A 20,760-nucleotide genomic window follows, 5' to 3' on the forward strand; every position below is an offset into this window, starting at 1 on the left:
GGGGTATCGTCATTCAGTTCTCCCAAATTGCCCACTCCAGGAGTCCAGGGTGTCGTCATCTACATTCAACGTTACAGAACTCGAGCAATTTGCAACTGTTAACACACAAATCAATCATAAATGTTTAAATTATAAGTACAATAAGCAAATAAAAATATTAGATAAATTTAAAAGATTTATATACCTTCATCATATTGTTCACGAAGCCAATCTTGGGTACACACTAAGGCTTCTACGGTAGAAGGGCTCAAAGAGCTTCGATACTGATCCACAACTCTACCACCAGTGCTGAATGCTGACTCAGATGAAACAGTGGAGACTGGAATAGCTAGAACATCTCGAGCCATTCTTGATAGTATAGGATAAACTGCTGCATTGCTCTTCCACCAAGCCAAGATGTCAAACTCTTTATTCTCCAAATCAGGAAGTACATCATCATCCAAATAACTATCCAACTCGGATCTCTTAGGGCGTTTTGAAGAACTCTGACTTCTAAATTGAGCAAAATCCATACCAATTTTTTTTTTGGAAGAAACTGAACTTATATCACCTTGTCCACCAAAATTAGATGTTCGCTCACTTGAACTCATAGAGGGATGCATTCTTGTTGCATCTACATACTTATTATACAATTGAAAAAGACAAGCACGAATATCATCAATCTTTTTCTTGCACTCCAACTCAAATGCCTTTTGATAACAAAATTCTACAAATATCAACTTTGATCTGGGATCCAAAATAGAAGCAATTACCAACAAATTATTGCACTGAGACCAATATTTGTTAAACTTCTTTAGCATCTCATTTGTTAATTGCTTCACTGTTTCATCAGTATCGATACTTTCATCCATCAACAAAGCCCTAATTCCCCAAACTTCTTTTAGGTATAAATTGGATGTGGGATACTTACAACCAGAAAATACTTTAGTGGCATCAAGAAAGGCTTCTAAAAATTTAAGAATTATAGAAGCCTTTTTCCATTCATCATTAGTGGGGCATACACATGAATGCTCAGTTGCATATCTAATAAGAGCATCTTTATAACCAAGTGCATCATGCAACATTTCATAAGTAGAATTCCATCTTGTAGGAACATCCAAAGTGAGTCCTTTTCTAGCAGGAAGTCTCATATGCTGTAGAATTTCATTAAATGCTTGCATTCGAGATGGGGATGCAGAAACATATCTAACAATTTCTCTTATACATTCAATAGCTTCATGAATGATTTTCATTCCATCCTGAACCATAATATTTAATATATGTGCACAACATCTAATATGACTGTATTCCCCACTAAACAACATTGAATAACAAAAGTGATCTCGGAGCCTTCTCATTACAGTATCATTTGTGCTGCAATTATCCAAAGTAATAGCACATATTTTATAATCCAATTCCCATTCAACAAGATATTTTTTTACAGCATCTTCAATTGCAAAGCTGGTGTGAGGGTATGGAAGTTTCTTGAAACTAATAATCTTCTTATGCAGAGTAAAGTCAGAATCAATATAATGTGCTGTGAAAGAAATGTAACCGATTTTCTGATTTGATGTCCAAATATCAGTAGTGAAACTAACTCGAGAACTTAGGTTCTTGAATACATCATGCAATTTTTTCCTCTCTTCTTGATACAAAGCCATACAATCATGTTTTACAGTCTTACGACCCATAATTTTGAATAATGGCTGAAGAGATCTCATAAAATCCAGAAAAAACAGTGTGCTCAACAATACGAAATGGAAGCTCAGCACATATGATAAATTTTGCAAGAATTTTTCTACTCTCTTCTTGATTGAATTTGAAACACTTTATCGGATCTTTTGAACTTGGTAGTAAGAGCAACTGATTAGTCGAATTCTTTTGATACTTCTTGCAAACATTTTCAAGATGGCGTTTTAGATGACTCGTTCCTCCTTTAGTGCTCCCACTTAAAACTTTTTTACAATATTTGCACTTAGCTATTGACCCTTCAGAATTTTTTTCCTCGATAAAGTGATTCCATACCCAAAATCTTTTTCTAGAAGAATTGTCACAAATATTTTTAGCAGTATCTTCATTTCTATCATCCTCATTCCTTAAATCTTCAACAATCTCATTTTTACCCACTTTAGAATGAGACATTAGTAAAAATAATCTGCCCAAATAACAAAATAAATATCACAAATTTAACCTATAGCATCAGATATGTACGAAAATTTAAAACTCTTGTTATTGACAAAGTTGGAGATCAACTATTGTAATCTAGCCACAATTGCAACTATTGTAACAAAGAATCTTAGATTAAATAACTAAGAAAAACATACTTCAAATTTTCAATTACATGTCACACTCAATTAAACAACTATTGTAACAAAGAATCCTAGAATATCTCATTACATGTCACACTCAATCAAATGCATTGGCACAACATATAATACATAATTTTCATTTGCCCTGGCCAATCAAATGTTTTCCTTAATACAGTTACTATCAAGTAAATGAAAAATTCATCGGTGGAAAAAGGTAAGTAAGAGCACATCAAGAAAAAGAAACATTTTGCCAAAAATATGAAGGAAAACTACACTTCTCAAGAAAAAAAAGGACATGCTTAAGGAAGCATGGATGAGTGACATTAAGACAGCCAACTACTGTTATAACAATAAAAGCTTCAATCTAGAAAATGGTGAAGAAACAAATCAATTGAGAATGAACACTATTGCCTAGTGAACCACAGCCACAAAATCCTGCACAATGTGGACTTCAAAATGAGCTCAAATAAGTTTACAACAATTAAGCATAATAGAAGCCTGGAAATGAAAGCCGAAAAATTGGTAACTTTTATACTGCATGCAAACTAAGGATACAATAATGTACAAAGTGCCAGATGGACCAACCTTCTTCCTCTTATTATAAACTTTCGTCCAATTCCAAAATCACTTCAGTATTGAGGTTCTGTATAACCAGTTTACCAAACTTGATAAGGGAAAAATTGTCTAGTCACATTGCAGGCATCACCTGATACAATTGAAGAAGCTAAGACCGCTCCAACATAAGGTAAACATAAATAGCTAGCCTTTCCTAAGAGTTTCACATCAGTTCGAGCCTTTCGGAGGACTCAAAGACTTCAAACCTGCTAGACACAACTTAGCACCAAATTGACATATACCAAGGTGCCGCTGCACCTCTTGACACCATAACTTCCTCGCAGTCAGTAATCGAAGGAAACAAGGTATTAAAAATTCTCAAAGAGCAGTCTTGCTATACCTAAAGGCACCCAGTTACTTTCAAAAGTTCAGTTACAGTGTCTAAAATTAGGCATAAATCACGAAAGATAGATCAATAAAAATGGCACCACAGAAAAGTCACAGAAGTCAAGTTAAAGAACAAATCAACATAAACCATATGCTATTTCAGAAAAAATTCTGAGTTTAACGGATCAAACAGCCCAAACAAGAGCAACTGAAAGATAAGGGGGAAAATGCACATTTGTATTCCAGATCTTGATCCTAGAATCAAAACAAGAGCTTTCCCACAGCACTCCTCTCCAAATCAACAAGAGCCGGGTAAGAGGGTAAGAGGGAGAGAGAGAGAAGAGAGAAAGATAGAGAGAGAGAGTGGGGGTGGGGAGGAGAACAGCAAAATCGGAAGTAGGGAGCCTAACCTGAGAGCCGACGACGACGAGCCGACGACGACGAGCGGAGAAACCCTAGCACAGTAGCACTCGAAAACCACCACCGACGAGCCTCCCCCGCTCTCGTCTCGCCTCTGCACTCGACGAGCCGATGACGACGAGCCGACGACGACGACGATGACGAGCCGACACCGAACCGTAGACGACGACGACGATGACGACGGTCTCCTCCGGGCTGGCCCTCTGCAAATCCCCAAATCGGGCAACGACAAGCAAATAGGGGAAATCGCGATTCGGCAAGGGGCAAGGGCTATTGCGGATTGCCTAACCTATTTACCGCCCGCTCGCTTTGGGCTTGGTTCGGGCTGGCACTGGGCTCGGGCTTGGTCCGGGCCCGGGCCGGGCCAATGGGAAACCCGAGCCCGGCCCGATAAAAATTTGGGGTTTAAGTTCCCAGCCCGAGCCTGGCCCGATAAAAATTTGGGTTTAATTTTCTAGCCCATAGCCCGGCCCGCGGGCGGCCCGACCCGATGGGCTTCGGGCCGGCCCGAGCCCACTTCCAGCCCTACATATGACAGGCATCCTTTCACAAAATGCACCAATATCAAATAAACATAAAGTTACGATTATGCATCATCAATATATCTACAATTATCTATCATTGACGTCTCGAACTTTAAACTATAAATGTGACGAATTGTTTGTTGTTGCTTCTTTGATGACAACACCAAATAGATTAACTATACCACCAGCTTTGGATTGATTGGATACTTGGATGTGTGCAGGGGCCTAGCTTCTCCATTTTGGTCAATGGCACGCCATCGCCATTCTTTCGAGCTATTATGGGGCTTCGTCAGGGATGTCCTCTCTCCCTGTATCTATTTATCATTTGTTCTAATGTACTCTCGCGTGCTCTGCATGTTGCTTGTGGGAACCGGGAGTTGGCAGCCTATTATCCAGCCTCTGGCGCCTGCCCCATCTCTCACTTACTTTTTGCAGACGACTGCCTATTGCTCGCCAGGGCGAGGGTAACGGACGCGAGGGCCCTTCAGGGTATTTTGACAGAGTACTGTGAGATGTCCAGGCAGAGAGTCAACCTCCAAAAATCAGCTATACACTTCAGTCCGCGCACGGAGCGGAGGGTGCGACGGGAGGTCAGGGCGATTCTAGGGATACAGGAGGAGGAGGGGGCTCTGGTTTACCTAGGGATTCCCTTTACAGGGAAGAGATTGCGGGTGGCAGAGTGTTCTCCATTATTGGAGAGAGTGCGGAGTAAACTAGAGGGGTGGAGAGCATCGTCACTCTCTATGATGGGTAGATTGACGCTGATCAGGTCAGTTCTTTGTTCTATGCCCATTTACCTGATGGCACATGCTGCTGTGCTGAAGATGGTGCTGGAGGGGATTTAGCGACTCATGAGGAGTTTCCTCTGGGGCTCCTATGGGGGGGGGGGTCATGGAGTACATTTGGTGGTCCTGGAAGAGAGTACGTTTGCTTTTGCGAAAGAGCGGGTTGGGGTGCAGTCACCTTTGATGCGGCGCGAGGCTCTTCTGACGCGGCGGGCAGTGCAGGTTGTTTTGGAGCCACATAGATTTGGAGCCAGTCATGACGGCTAGATATGGTCGAGCCGGATTCACTGCACAGACGGTAGGCAGCCGGGAGGTGTTCCTTTATGTGGCGAGAGATTGGGAGGTACTTGCCGATGGCATTGGCGCATTCCAGATGGTTGATCGGCGATGGACGGAGCATTGATGTGATGGAGGATCCGTGGGTGGATGTACTCCCATTGAGACTTTGGCCGACGATGATTAGTGGTGAGGAGGTGGAGGGGCTCCGAGTTTCTGACCTTCTCAGGTCGGGGGCAGCGGGGTGGGATGGTGATAGACTGGGCCAGTTGTTTGGGGAGCATTTGGCAGAGCGGGTGCGGGCGCTCCCCATTTCGGGAGTTGCAGGTTCAGATGTCAGGGTTTGGAGCACTACTTGCAGGGTTAAGGTCGGAGTCGGTGATGTTTCCTAGGCTATTCAGCGGATATCAGAGCCGGGGTTTAAATTGTGGCCTGGGTGTGGAGGTTTGGGCTACACCAGAGGATTGCTCTCTTCCTCTGGAAGGTGGCCTGGGAGCGTCTGCCGGCGAGCTTAGTGTTGAGTAGACGGGGAGTGGGCATCTCCCCCCTATGTTTGGATTGTGGGGTGGACGAGTCGGTGGATCATGTGCTCTTTCAGTGCATATGGGCGAGGGGTGCTTGGAGTCTGACTGGGATCTCGGGGGACGCTTGGAATCAGAGGGATTCTTTTTGGACGAGGTTCGGCGATGGACTGGTATCCATCAAATGCGTTGCATGGCTATTCGAGCGTGTTGTATAGCTTATCAGGTATGGCTGGTCAGGAACGCTCGGATTTTTGGCGAGGGCAGCCCGTCGCCGAGGTTCGTGATGGAGCGGGCTCAGGCTCAGGCAGCAGAGATCATACATGCGGATCCAGCTCATAGACCTTTGACAGCTCGGGATATCTGGAGCCTCCATACTGCTTCGGCAGCTCCACGTACGGTATTCTTTACTGGGAGCCTCCACCTCCGAGTTTCCTCAAAGTCAATTTTGATGGCTCAATCTTGGATAGAGGTAGGAGAGGTGGGGCTGGATTTGTTATCAGGGGACCGAGTTCTTGTGCCGGTGGCGGCAGGAGGCTGTCAGATTTTTGACACCTCGGTTCCTGGGGCAGAGCTGCTGGCGGCCTGGATGGGTATGTGCTACGCGCGGCGAATGCTTCAGGCGAGTTCAGTCTTACTAGAGGAAGATTCGGCCACAGTGATTAGCTGGGGTCCGAAAGGGCCCAAGCAGTTATGGAGGAGATCATCCCCTTCTCCACGACATTTGAGAGATGGGAGGAAAAGTGTCACATTTCAGGCTATGCATGTATATCGTGAGGCCAATGGGGCGGCCGACTGGGTGGTAGCTTATGTAGTGAGCCACTCAGGAGATACCCTATGATCTGGAGAGAGAGATACCCGGAGCACTTCAAGACTTTTGCTTTCTGATTTTTTGGGTGTATTCGTACCCGTAATGTATGAAATGCCCATTCCAGCACAAAAAAAAAGGATGGATGGTGTCATACATGTATAGTACGAGTACATTCAATAGAGCTAAAAAAATAGAATATTGTGAAGCATGATTTGGAACCGTTGATAAGTCGATCCAAAGCATCTCTGCAGAATGCTTTGCCACAAAAAGAAGTAACCCATTCATAGCATTGCTCTTTGCGATAAATATACATGACCACCTAGGAGACATACTCTCTCGAGCTCCTCCAAATATAAAAAAGGATTAGATAAACAATATGAAAACTTATCTGATTCTGGATTCAGCCGATCATCATTGTTGAATCACCCTCGATGGCAAAATAGCTAGCCCTTAAAACCTATCTTACATAGATAATACCTGTGCTTCCAAACATAAAAATCAACATCTGCTTGCTGTGGTTAGCCTAGAGTTCAGACCCCGGATCACGAACCTAGCTCCCACTCACACTGCCATACGGATTAGCAGGTTTGCATATAACCTACCATACGAATTACTAAGTACTAAACTTTAGCACGTGGCCTCTCGCGTGACTAGTAGGCTCGCGAAGAGTCCCAATAAATAATCTCCACCACTCCCAAACCCTAACCCTATCGACCTGTCTCCCGTGAGAGCTCCGCCTCGTTCAGGTTTTCTCAGGTTACTGCCTCCCATCTTTCCGCCGACGTTCGTTTCGTTAGATCTGCGTATGCGACACGATCGAAGACTAATTTTTTTTTCTAATGTCGTTTTTTTTCCTGGATTTCAATAGTATTTACTCTCTCTCTCTCTCCCCCCTTAATTGATTTTTGGGGGTTCAGAAATGGCGAAGGTCGAAGAACCACACGGGCTCACAACCAGTCCTACAAGGCCCACAAGAACGGGATCAAGAAGCCCCGAAGGCACAGACAGACCTCCACCAAGGGGGTATGGCTCTCTATCTATCTCTTTTACCCTTCCTTTCCTCTCCTTTTAAGTTTGATTTCTTTCAATATATCATTTTTTTAATCCCCCAACTTGGATGAACTCGATTCATGAATGTTTTTGTCTAATGATATAATTTAAAAGTTTTTCATATATCATCTGTATTTTGCTCCAAGTTAATATTTTTTTTTCAATGTTTTTAATGATTTTGGCAATGAAGGTTATTCCATGGCTTTTATTATATGTTTGATCTTACATCTCTGTTTTATTTCATATATTTGCAGATGGATCCAAAGTTTCTGAGGAACCTAAGGTACTCGAGGAAGCACAACAAGAAGAACGGAGCCGTCGGGCTCTGAAGCCGAGGAGTAGATCATGGGATATATGATGGGGTTTCTTTTAGGATTTTCAAACTAGAGCTTTGTTATAATTGCACCTTATATATTGTCTCTTGAATTTCTAAGAACATTGGATATGCTCGTGTCTTTAATTCAACATTATATGCTTTAGCAGTTGACACTATGAGTTTGTTTCAGCAACTATGTTTGTCAGATTTTAGAGACAAATGGTCCTTGTATTGTGCCAATTGTCTATTTCTTTCATTTTGATCTAACGAGATCAGTTTTCAACTTTTGAATGGTTTCTGGTATATGAAGTAGGAAGGCCTATAATTGTGGTGAAGATAGATTGGCTTATTTTTTTCGTTTGGTGAGCTAAATTTTAGCTCTGCATATAACTAGTAATGAAACAAGTCACCTACTTTCATATATGGAGCATTGAGGCAATAATATACCTGTTTCTTTCGTGATCCTTCGTAGAAACCCCCCCTTTGCCAGTGATAATTATGGACATTATAAGTTCTATCTTACTTCAGAACAGTGCTTTTATACACTAGCTATCCTAAGGCAGCCAGTATATTTTCTTTTTGGTTTAGCTCTAGAACTTCTGAATCTTCTTAATCGTTTGAGTGATGCGTTGCTGGTATTCGGATTTGCTCTTATGGAGTTTTCATGTGGTCATGGACTATGTGTATAATTTTTCATTCTTGTCAGTTCTTTTGTGGAAGGAAACTAGGGAAATATGCTGTTTAGTATTATTGACTTTTAGTGAATAGTGGGCATTCTGCTCTATCCTAAGATGACCTTCAATTAAAATTCATGGAGGCAGGGTTCGTGATTCCAAACAATGGTCTTAAATTACAGGTGTCATGTTGGTTGCTTCTGTGTTTTTATTTTATTTAATGTATCCATCGATAAAGCTTACTCTTCACAACTGTGGGCATAATTTACCATAACGTTGTTGGGAAGTATTATAATTACAGATCTGAGGTTGGGATTGACCCATGTAGCACGTCTGTTCGTGGCCAATGCAGTGGTTTATATAAGCTGCCTTCGGGTGAATAATGTTTGTTCTTAGCATTGGGAAGATATGTGAATCCACAATCTTTCAGAAGCTCCTTAAAGAAACTTTGATTTAACAGATTTGCTTCTAATATGACATATCTTTTGTAGATATCATATGTTTAAGCTCTTCTTGTCCAAAGTGGATTTCACTGTTTTGGTGAATAAGATTTTTATGAAACAAATAGTGTGAGCATATATCATTGGCGTTGTAACTTCCAAGCCAGAAGCAGTCTAGTTGTGTGCATGGTGTGCTTCGAGATATTGTCTTGGTATTGGAATTTATGTATAGTTGGTATACATTCGAAAACATATTCAAGAACAGGTTTGTTGTTTGAATATGTATATGGTTTGTAGATGTTTGGGTGGCATGATTTGCAGGTTGTCTTATGGAATTATTGTTTTTGGAGATCTTTGATAGCAACTGTTGTTGGTCCAGCTAATCACTTTTCAGTATTTCCATCTAGTGTATAATTGAGACATCAAAATATGCACTCATGGAAGTTTTAACAAATGCATCTGGTGATATTATTTCTAATGCATCCCTGATGCATATTTGGTTACTTCAACTGCTATTCATGAGCTTGTTAGGATTTTTTTCTATCGTTTGGCTTGGGCCAGCGGAGACTTGAAAGAGTTGCTTTCCCTACATTTTAAATTGGTTTATTTAGGTTCCAGATGAAGCGAACATGGTCCTTTGAAATAGCATAGCATCAGCTTGGTAGACCTGGAGCTTCCATTTCTTGCTCCAGCGGACAACTGGACGTTAAGAGTTAATTATGATGAACCCTGGGATCTCAGTAGGCCCACTTTGCAGTAACCCTTTACAAAGGTTGTTGATAAATTGTCCACAAATATTTAAGATTCATAGGCTCTTAATCATTTTAGAGGTTAATTTCATCATGGAAACAGTATCCAGATAGGTACCAGGCATCGGTAACCAAGGCTAGCTACAGATTTAAAGAGTGCAGTGTCAATGCACACCATGTATTAGTAGGAGACCTGGAAAACAAGAGTTTATGGAAAGAAGTGCTAGATTTGAGAATTTGGTCTTCTGTAATGGAAGAACATTGTTGATTCCTCTGCCATATATTAGAGAATTTAACTTGTGGCATGCATTTGCCTGTCACTAAATTATGCATGTATGAGGAAAGATTTACGGTTTCTTCTTGTGGATTTCTCCAATGATTAATAGGAGGGAGAATTGTGAACAAATCAAGTGCCAATAAATGTAGAGAAGGGCAAAACAGACTGCTGAACAATCAGAGAGGTGGACAATATAGGAAATGCTTGGCGTTTTAAGAAATAGGCAAAGCTGTTTGGACACTGGGGAGTTCTATGTACAGATATTATTTCCTCTTAAAGCAGGTGAATAAAATCAGTAGCTGCTACAAAACTACAAATCTCCAACTACTGTTGCCAGCAAACCAGAGAAAAGTTTAATTTGTTGGGCGTTTTCACAATCAGAATCGGGACACTTCGCATTTCGAGCACAGTAATCCGCTGACGCTCCCCAGAAAAGCCCTGGAAAAGCACTCAAATCATAAGCACTGGGCATACTCCGGAACAAAAAAAAATTGTACATATGTTTAAAATTTTGCTTATTGTTAATTTATCACCTCTTAATGGAAACCATAGCCATGACTTCCCCATGACCAACAGGTCAGCTCCCAGCTTCTGCACCATCTCGCAGATCACGCATCCTAGCGTCCCCAACGGAAACCTTCACCTCCGCCTTCATCTGATCACATTGTCAGAGAAAAATTCAATTTCATGTGGGTAGTAATAATCTAAGAAGAAATTGCCCCTGCTATTAAGATTTCAATCTTATTCTTCTGTAGGGGTTCTGAGTTGCTCGACGATTAGGATCTTACATTGCTGTAGCCTTTGCAGATATTCTGAGCTCTCTCCGTGACTGAAACTGCCAAGGTCTTTGCTGTATTTGCTCCATGGATGCAGTCACCTCATCAGAAAACATATATACCCTGAAAAGAATAAAAAATAAAAACAACATAGGCAGCCATGTTTCAGTTCAATAATATTTATTAGAAATTTTCTTTGCACCATCTGGTTATTCATGCATTTATACCCGTTTTTTTTTCTTTTTTTTTTCTTTTTCTAAGCCGGATGATTCATGCAGTTCTAATATGGATACATTAATATGGTGCATGTAGGTTGGATCGAGGGAGTTAATGATTAGCAACGAGGCCAACCAATCTGTAGCTTGTTAGCCTCTTTGAACATATACCCACCACTAATCATAGCCCGAATGTTCTAAAACAAAGAGTGGCACCCTTTTACACTGCTGATGCGATTCTAGATCCAGTCAATCGCTATAGCAGAATCGTCCTCAAAAGTAAAGTATAACTACTCGCGCGGAGACCGGGCCAGCTCAGCCTCAGAACCAATGTGTCTAAGTTATACCCGCTTCAAAAATATTAAAGTATTAGAGAAAAACGACCATTATACCATTTAAAACTCCCAACGTGAAGCCCTACTCTGTTTACAAATCATGCTTGCTACCAAACATTGTTTCCCCATTCTTTCTCGACCAGAAGAAGGCAGAAAGAAAGGGCTTTGCTTCCGATTTCATAAGCAACGAATTGACAACAACAACAGATACTTATTCTATCAGATTTTAATTTCGATGTTTCTCTTCCCAATATCTTCTCCAAAACTTGGCACAGTGCTTGAAAGCAAACAAAAATCCCAATGCAGCAACAATGAACTCATGTCTACTGTGATTACTTAAAGGGGTCATCTTATGTGAAGTGCTGCTCCTAATTCGCGATACACAGTCAACCAAAGCAAACATAGCCCAGATGACTCGCGAGCCATACACAAGAAGCCTTTCAAAGTATCGATCAATCCATTTTCAAACTCTTAAAGCATGCACTCGTTCCATCAATCGGTGTTAGGATAAGTTTGACATAGAAAAGTAATTAACAAATCAAGGTGAACAAGGACACGTGCAGTGCTGTGGGTAATGGGTCATACCGGTACCGTCCAACGGGGAGTACACCGGAGGTGGAGGGCGGACGTAGAGAAGGATGAGCGTGTCCCGAACAGTAGATCCCTCTCCGGCGGAGTGGATGAGGTTGCGGAGGCACCATTGGAGGGCGTGGATGCTCTCCTCGCTCTCGTCCACCGCCACCACTATCCTCCGCTCCTCCATCGCCGCCGCGTCGGCCATCTCTCCCACGCCAAACCAAGAATTAGAAGAAGGATTTAGATGATGCACGGTGTGGGATTGGCTGGATCGATCCGTTCATTTTAAATGGCGGCGAGGCTTCGCCGTCGGTTTGACGGTTTGGTGGTTTCCGGTTTGGAGTTCCACGGTTTCCAAGATCTGGTTTAGATTCATTGTCTCATCTCGAACAGCAGACAGCAACTATGTCGATGGGGATTTGGGTTGACGGGCACTAGGCACTAGCCTTGGTCGGGAATTGGAGCGAACACGCGTCAGTTGTCGGTTCGGATCAGAATACGTGTTTGGTGTTGGTGATAAGTCAGAAAAAGCGGAGGTTTTGATGCCAAAACTGGGGACGTGGAAACCGGTACGGCTAAGCCGGGTTGAGTTCGGCGGACGTGGAATTGGTCGGGCCTCAGGATGAAGCTTCTGGAGATAAAGGATGGAAGAAGTTATCCTCTTCCGGCCAAGCTGTGAATGGGGATAAAGAGGAGGAGAAAAAAAAGTTCTAACCTTTCTTCTTAATGGAGAGGCACGAGCAGCTGGACTCCTAGTCAAAATATCCCTTGGATTCTTTCATGGCTGGCTTGTCGGATAAGATTAGATTTACTTTTAACAGACAAGATAGAACTTTTGGTAAGATGACGTCGCATTATATTTGGTATGTTTGGGTATCTTAATGGTAGAATTAGATATAGGTTTAACAAAAAAAGTTTGCTTGAAGTCAATTTCATGGTTTTGATATGATTTATTGCCTTCAGCTTGTTAGTTGAGCCACTGAGCTAGTCCCCCGTCGGTACCTATGAGATCTAAAATAATTATATGTGAGGTTTGTGCAAACATATATTTAGTTCCACATTATTTATTTACTGAATAAATCTTGAATACTTATAATAGGATCAAAAAATTAAATAATACTTTCTGGCTAGTTTTTTTGAACAAGATCCTCGTTGTTACAATTGGTACAGAGTGGACTTATCGCATAACCTATGTGGACGAGAGAACACTGTAGTACGGATTCATTGGGACTGATCACGGGCCGATTCGTGGTGCTTATGATTAGATTTGAATAGATTTGAACCCGTACAAAGCATGGTGTTAGTCTCGCAGTTGATGATTTACTGGGGAGATATTTGGAATAAAATATGCAGAACTTCTAGAATCAGAATGATATTATGCAAATATGAAGAATTATTGGGAGACTTGGATTGATATTAAAAATTGAGGATATTTCGTAATGAAGATGACTAGGGACCGAGTAGAGCCTCGCAGTTGATCCACTGAATCAAGGCAATGGGTCTTAACATCGTGACCCTAGTTTATGTTGATCTTGTTAGAATGCCTAATTTATGTTGGATGATAGAAATCTATATATTGTTTCCACCTTCATAAATAGATCCTTAATTAAATGGATATGCATAATAATTCGATCGCAACTAGCAATCTAGTCACCATCATGGGTAGGGTCAAATGGTACTACCTCTTGCCCAAGCGGCAAGGAAGAGTGTTCGGTTCCAAATTGGAGTCACCCGTTTAGGGGGTGCGGTGGGATACAAAGTTGAAAGGTGGGATTGGCCCCCTTCCAAATCTCAAGTGAGAAAAAGAGAAAAAATAGCATCCTAGTCACCTAATTTCACCTTTAGGTTCCGAAAGTTCAGATTAAATTCAATCAAGATCCATGGGAAAGCGATATTATTGGCCTTAATCCATTAAGATGTGTTTGCTTCAATCTAATTCACATGATATTTTATTAGCTCTTTAAGTAGGCTTGCTTTGCGTTTGGATTGTCACCTCTCTTAAGCTAGCCAATCTTGTAATGAACTTTGAAGATCTTTAGCAGAAAAAATATTGTATCCCAACTTTATGGAGCATTGATCAAATTTTAGCTTCAAGATATCCTGAAGAGAAATTTCTGAGTCTACAATGATTAGAGAATGAGAGGAAAATAATATAGAATAGGAGGTTAATTCTATGATTTTTTTTGATGACACAAGAAACATAGCTCACGCGACTTAAATATTTTATTCATTTCATATTCATTTTTATATGGTGATAGTCTATGATCTAATGCCATGTGGATTGTACATCGATATTACCCCGGTTTCTCAAGCTCCTAAGTCCATTGTTCTTTCATCTCTTAGCATAGAGGGTCAAGGAGAATATAAGTGATATTCCCTAAAGCCTGTAGTAGCATTCAAGAGAGCTATGAGTTGATTAATGATTATTATGGTCTGGTCTCATGAATTTCTTTAACCATCGCTCGATTGAACAACCAATACAATATGACGTGCACTACAATTATAAACAAAGTCATCATTCCAATCATTGATGCCCAACAATTATGCCCAAGGTTCATTGGACTTCTTAAACCATACGTCTCTCCGACAACATCGGAGTTAATTTGAATGCCTTGAGGAGACGTAATTAACTTAGTGTTTTTGGTTCAGGGTCAAAAATGCATGCAATACGGCTTTACGTAGATGGAACATGCATGAGATCATACTTTGGTGGTTACCCTCAAGTCACAACTTGGTGAAACCAAAAAGGTAAAGATTCCTTGAAACCTTGGCTTGATTTAGGTTAAGCAACGAAATCAACACGAATCCATAGTTAAAAACATAGTAAAACCAGAAATGCGTGCATTACTTAGATGAGAAATGCATGAGCTCATAAGGTAAAAAATTTCCTTTGAAACCCTGCCTTGATTTGGATTAAGTAACGAAATCAACATAAATCCACACTAAAATAATATACATGCTTCAAAGTTGTAATTTGTTAATATGCTGCACAAACCTTTACTTTTACACTTCTAATACAACAATCCTCCATAATCGATAATTCAGCCAATAATAATTGTGCATTACAAGCATCTCAAGTTATAATTTTCAACTAATTATTTAGTTTATCCACACACTTAAAATCTATATAGATATTTAGATTGAAAATAATATAGCAACCGAGCATGTTGATCCACCTAGCTTGCATTTTTTTTTCTTTCATTCCACGATATTTGGATTGGATCTTTGATTGATACAAGACCATACATAAAATGGAGAGAAAAAATAAGCAGTCTTCAGTGCTTAGGCCTTTTCACGATCAAAACAGGGCACTTTGCACGCTGTGCACAATGATTGCTCACGCTTCCCAGAAAGGCCCCTGCAAAATTTAGCACGAATCTTAATGACGGCTGTTCCCGTGACAGCAATGCTACCGTAATTTTATCATGTGAAAGTGTTAATCGTGTGCGATACATGGAAGGAAATCCAACGTACCTCTTGATCGGACCGTAACCATGGTTTCCCATCACCAACATATTAGCTCCCATCTTTTCCACCACCTCACAGATCACGTCCCTCGGATCTCCTGTCTCCACCCGCGTCTCCATCTTCACCTAATGCATCAAAATCATCATCAGCACCGGCCATCATGAAATGGACAGCTAAGGAAGGCCTAAGAGAAAGAACGGTGTACATCGGGGAAATCGGCGCAAATTCGCTTGGCCTTCTCCATTACCGCTTCCGCCGCCGCGTTGCCGAACCGTTCCATGGCTGCCATCATATCCGAGGAAAACAGATAGCCTAAAAATCACAATTAATTACCAAAAACGCCATAAAACGAAAGCCGAGGGGGAAAAAAATCCCCTTCGGATCCGAACTCGAACCCTTTTCTTACCCGTTCCGTCCATTTGCCGGGAAGAGGAAACGAGAGGGCCGGACGTGGAGAAGGATAAGGGTGTCCTTGACATCATCGTCCTCCTCCGCCGCCGCCGCCGGCGGGGGAGACACCACGTTCTGGAGGCACCAGGTGAGAGCGTACATGCTCTCGTCCCCCTCGTCCACCGCCACCACGATCCGCCGCCCCTTCTCCGCCATCGCCGCCTGGAATCTCCGCCTTAAAACAACCGGGAATCTACGGACCAGAACTGGAATCTAGTCGTCGTCGTTCGAGATCTCCAGTGGTTGAGTAGGATTTATGGAGGGGCGGAGGCCCTGGTTTGGGGATCCCGGTGCATGGCCGGTTTGAGAAAAAAATGGGGGCTGCCCGCAGTTTCTTCGAGCTATTCCCAGAAATTGACCTTATCCTGTTGCTTCGATGCCTACGTGGGAGAGTGGGCTTGTAGTGGCGTTTTTGTGATTTAGAAGAAATAGGAGGGTTGTTTGGTGGTTGGGCGCTGTTGATGGCGACTGAATTCATAAAAGAAGGGAGGGTGGAGAAAGAACAGCGGCATCGAGTATTCGAGACACTGCGGTCGTTTTCTTGGTCTTTCCATTCAAGAAAAAAGAATGGGGGTCGAATTTTTTATTTTTATTTTTATGGCCACCGGAAAACTGCCACGGAAGGGGGAATCATACGCAATTAGATAGGTTGGAGACCACTCGAATATTTCCTATTCCCTAATTCGAGTTCGATTTCAAGTTTATCATCTGCTGTTTGAGATTTTTTTTTTTTTTTTTAAACGTAGGTGGAGTACCAAGTTGATATAAAGTCGTCCACAATTAGATTTAGATCTGATTGGTTAGAGGTAAATACAAAACTAAACCGATTTAAATTAATTTTTTAAATTTTAAATCGAAATTGAAATTGTACCGATTATCTAAAAAACTGTTTGAAAATGATTTGAGAAATTCGGACCAATTTAATTCGATTTATCATATTGATGATCAATGGGTTGGATTAAATATGCTTGGCTAAATCTAAATATAAAAATTTTATTTTATATATGAGAACATACACACACAAAGAGAGAGACATACATACATATATTCATACACACACATACATACATATGGGTTGGGTCAGATCAAGTCGGGCCGATTTGAACTAATTTTTTAAAAACATAAATTAAAACTGAAATCAAACCAAAATTTAAAAAGTCGGAATAAAGTGAACCAAAAAGCAGTTCAAATTAGGTTGTTGTTCGATAGAGTTTTTTTGCACATCCCTAAGTTAACCTAGCAAATTTAATGCTTAGCTTAGTGTGAAATTAGAATCAAAGGAGTAATAAATGAAGTAAGCTTTGTTGGAGGAAAATAAATTGCCCCGAAGCACGTGAATGCGTCGCCGGCACGTAACCAAGACGTTCGACCTGGAGACGTCCGATCTGAAGACGCCCGACCTAGAGGCGCCCGACCTGAAAACGCTCGGCTTCAGAGGCGCCCGACCTCAGAGCTCCCGATCTGGCGCCCGATCAGGCGCTCGACCTCGAGACGTCCGACCCGGGCACCCGACCTTAACATTCTCGACCTGGAAGCTCGGCCTCACCATCCACCCGCCGCGATCATATCCTTCTGTAGCTCGACCGGGGACCATGCCCTGCTACCGCTGTCAACAATTAATGCGCATGTCCTCTACTGATCTCCGGCTCACTCAACAATCAATGCGTATGGCCTCTGCTGATCTCCGGCTCACTCAACAATTAATGCGCATGCTACCTACGGATCTCAAGCCCTCCACGGCAAACAGCTGATCCGCTCGGCTACGTCCGATCAGCCATGACGACTCATTGGCTCCGGCCTGATCTCCTACGGCAATGCATTAATTCACACGTCGTGCATTAATTCATACAACATGCTCAATCATGACGGTAACCCGTTCGCCCCGTCACATCACAGGTAATCCTGTACCCCTCTATAAAAGAAAAACCCCTTCATCTTAGAGGGGGTTGGACTCTGAAACTCCTGAGACATATTTCCTCTCCCCCTATACATTTACCCTCTCTAACTTAGACATCGGATGGCCGGCGCTGGAAATCCCGGCCACCGGCTTTTTGCAGATCTCCCGAAGGACGCCGCTCGCCGACGGACTGCCACCCGCTACGAAGCTCCTCCTTCTCAGCCGACGGCTTCCCCCGGGTCCAATTTCCAGCAACAAGCTTGATTTAAAATTTCATGCTTGGAATTAATTTCAAACCGTCTTGAGCAGACGCAAGTTGAACGAATAAGGCTTGGTTGTACCATTTTAAGTGTGTGCGCTTTTTTGTTGGTTACACTGCAGTGTGTTAACTGTGCTCATCCAATCTAGACTTAGATCTCTCATGAGGTCCAATTGTCTAAATTAGGATATCAGGTATATAGTAGAGTTATTTCTCAAGAAGTTAAAGTCAAGATGTGAACCCAGAGCAAAGTAGGAAATATGAGTTTAACCTTTTCTTTTTGGAATTTTTTCCAATTAAATCCTTGATATTATACATATTTCTGTATTACCTCCCCTTTTTATATTTATAAAAAAATTCTTGTAAAGTTCTTAGTTGACATAAATTAATCCTTTTGGTAGTCTTTGTTGATCAAATTCTAATTAAGATTAACCAGAATTGCAGAAGGACGTTCCTGGTTAACCCAAACGCAAAGCAATATGGGTTCAACATATAGCCATTCTTTCTGTTGACAATTTCTATACTTCTCGTTCTCCACATGATGCATGGGTCTGTCAATAATAAGATGATCCTAAACAAAAGCTGCCACAAGCTGATCTATCAACTTATATTAGTTCTTCTGTTAGGAAAGTTCTCCCGTTTGTTTCTTCCAAAGAAAACTTATAGCCAAGATCAACTGATCCCAAGCTGATTTGTGAAGTTCATTAATCCTTCTTCTTCTCCAAACAGTCCAGAGGGAAGAAATAGAGGGTGGATGGCCTTCAAACTTCAAATTATCTATGCAAAGGGCCATGATTCCATGAAACAAGAAGATGGCAATTAGTTTCGAAAGAAACATAGCAGAAGGGGCATTCAACGCTTACATTCCATCCATTTTTTCTCGAAAGGATCTCCCAAAGCTAGCATGGAGCAGATTTCTTATAGCCAACTACTTGGAAGTTGTTTGGTTCGTGAGAAGAAAAGAGGAGAAAGTGTGGCTAATGGAGAAAGAAAAATTATCTCATGTAAAAATTATCAAAGTAGATATTTCATGGAAATAAAATTTTCACATTTCAAATGAGAATATGAGATGAAAAAATTTAATTTCCATGTGCACGAAACCAAGGTAATTTTTTTTTCTAAAAGTGTCATTAAGCTTTTAGATATAATGGGGCCAAATGTTTTCTTTTATTAAAGATATAACATGTATTTTACATAACTTTTATTAAAAACTACTTTCTCAGGCATCACATATCCAGGTATCAGCTTTCACAAAAAATATTTTAGTATAGAAAAATTCTTTCCACGGACCAAATGGTCCTTAAAGACAGCGTGCTTCCTTAAGGCATCCTTATAATTATAAAAAAAAACATCATTATGATTATGATGCTTCTGAAAACATATGGCGAGCAGCGCATGATTGATTTATGCTTCATAATTTGTTTTCTATTTCTTGAGGGGCTAGATGAAGAGATCTAGGGTTGAACGATGATGAGAATTCGGAAAGCAGATGGAGAAGAGGGGAGTTTGAATCCGTGGCAGGGGTTTGAGGTCTGGAGGAGGTGTTACGTGAGAAGAAAATGGAAGTTTGAATCCTGTTTTTAGTCCCATGGAAATTGACCCTGCAAATTAATTTTAAATTATTTTCTTTTCCAAGAAATAAATTAAAATTTATATGTTATTACGAGACCACCTCTCTGTAAATGGACGTGCTTCTAACCTATTGTTAAATATATTTCAAGTCAGAATATGATTGTTAAAAATACTTCAAGTAATATGATGTTGCAACCATGTATTTAATGGTTGTTTCTTTGAAAGATTATAACATGGATATCTTGTTTCAGTGCTAGTAAAAATTTTATAAAAAAATTAAAAAATTAGATGCAATCTGAACTATCCTGCTAGACAGAGAAATGGTCGATCACATTGAGTAGGGTTTTCATGAGAAAATATTGCGATGATCAATAATTGTGTCTAGATTCGAGTTTGGGGAAAAGGCAAGGATGAGGGAGTTGAAGTTGTGAATGGAAGGATATCTTTTGATTTGGTGATCATCGTGAAGATCATGACTAATATTACATATTATGTATGGTTGGTGATGCATTTTATTGTAGCTGATTGCACATACCATATATGAGGGTCATAGGAAGCCATGAATACCACAGTTGCTTGACTCTTTGAAAGAATCATGTGATGAATCTTGCAACAGTTCCCATACAGAACAATGGCTTGCCTAACTACATTGTCCGAGAGAATTGTTTCCTCTTGGAACTGTTGGTAAAATGCAATAAAAAATTAATGATGCCTCAAATTTTTTTCTTCTCTTTGTGTAATTAAATGAGATATCACTTACGAAGCAAAAAAAATCTCTACATAAGCAATTGTCAAGCAAAATAATCAAGCAATCCATAAAAAAGAAAATAATGAAATTACAGTAGGCCCTCTCTAGTTCAACTAAAGGCTATATAAACACCATCAAGATTGAATCTTGGTTTCCACAACCAAAATATTGATCATCAATAAAACGGATTTCAACAATAAACAACAAAATAGAGGATAGATCTCACGAAGTGTTGATGCCCGAAATAATTATTTTTTAAAGATCCAAACCATTCAAGCTGCATCCGAAAACAACATGTAATTTCAGCCAAAATCAACTATCTAATCATAAGACAAAATAGGAATTTTTTCTCTTCTTCTTATTAACGTTACTCAGTTTTGTACGGTTACCA

General features: G+C 40.9%; 1 protein-coding gene, 1 long non-coding RNA gene and 1 pseudogene across 2 annotated transcripts; all 3 read right to left on the bottom strand.

Annotated features, from left to right (window-relative positions):
• Nucleotides 1-1,303, bottom strand: LOC120110200 (zinc finger BED domain-containing protein RICESLEEPER 2-like). Its single transcript, XM_039124518.1, has 2 exons — nt 185-1,303; nt 1-95 (listed from the first exon to the last, which is right to left on the bottom strand). Exons 1-2 carry the CDS (start codon nt 1,245-1,247, stop codon nt 10-12), a joined length of 1,149 nt encoding a protein of 382 aa, XP_038980446.1. The 5' UTR covers nt 1,248-1,303; the 3' UTR covers nt 1-9.
• An 8,888-nt stretch (nt 1,304-10,191) lies between these two features.
• LOC120110201 lies at nt 10,192-11,228 on the bottom strand. The gene is made up of 2 exons (XR_005510970.1): nt 10,862-11,228; nt 10,192-10,728 (listed from the first exon to the last, which is right to left on the bottom strand). It is a non-coding gene; the product is annotated as an uncharacterized LOC120110201 (long non-coding RNA).
• Nucleotides 11,229-14,945: 3,717 nt separating this feature from the next.
• On the bottom strand, nt 14,946-16,247 carry LOC103700958 (annotated as a pseudogene).
• Nucleotides 16,248-20,760: the final 4,513 nt, after the last annotated feature.

The sequence above is a fragment of the Phoenix dactylifera genome, chromosome 3 (genome assembly GCF_009389715.1).
Source record: "Phoenix dactylifera cultivar Barhee BC4 chromosome 3, palm_55x_up_171113_PBpolish2nd_filt_p, whole genome shotgun sequence".
NCBI classification, from domain to species: Eukaryota; Viridiplantae; Streptophyta; class Magnoliopsida; order Arecales; family Arecaceae; genus Phoenix; species Phoenix dactylifera.

Excerpts from the sequence above, each read along its gene's own strand:
- LOC120110200 (XM_039124518.1), bottom strand. The coding sequence starts at position 1,247 with ATGGTTCAGGATGGAATGAAAATCATTCATGAAGCTATTGAATGTATA. Across the intron at positions 96-184 it reads TCGTGAACAATATGATGAAG|TTGCAAATTGCTCGAGTTCT; the intron begins GTATATAAATCT and ends GTGTGTTAACAG.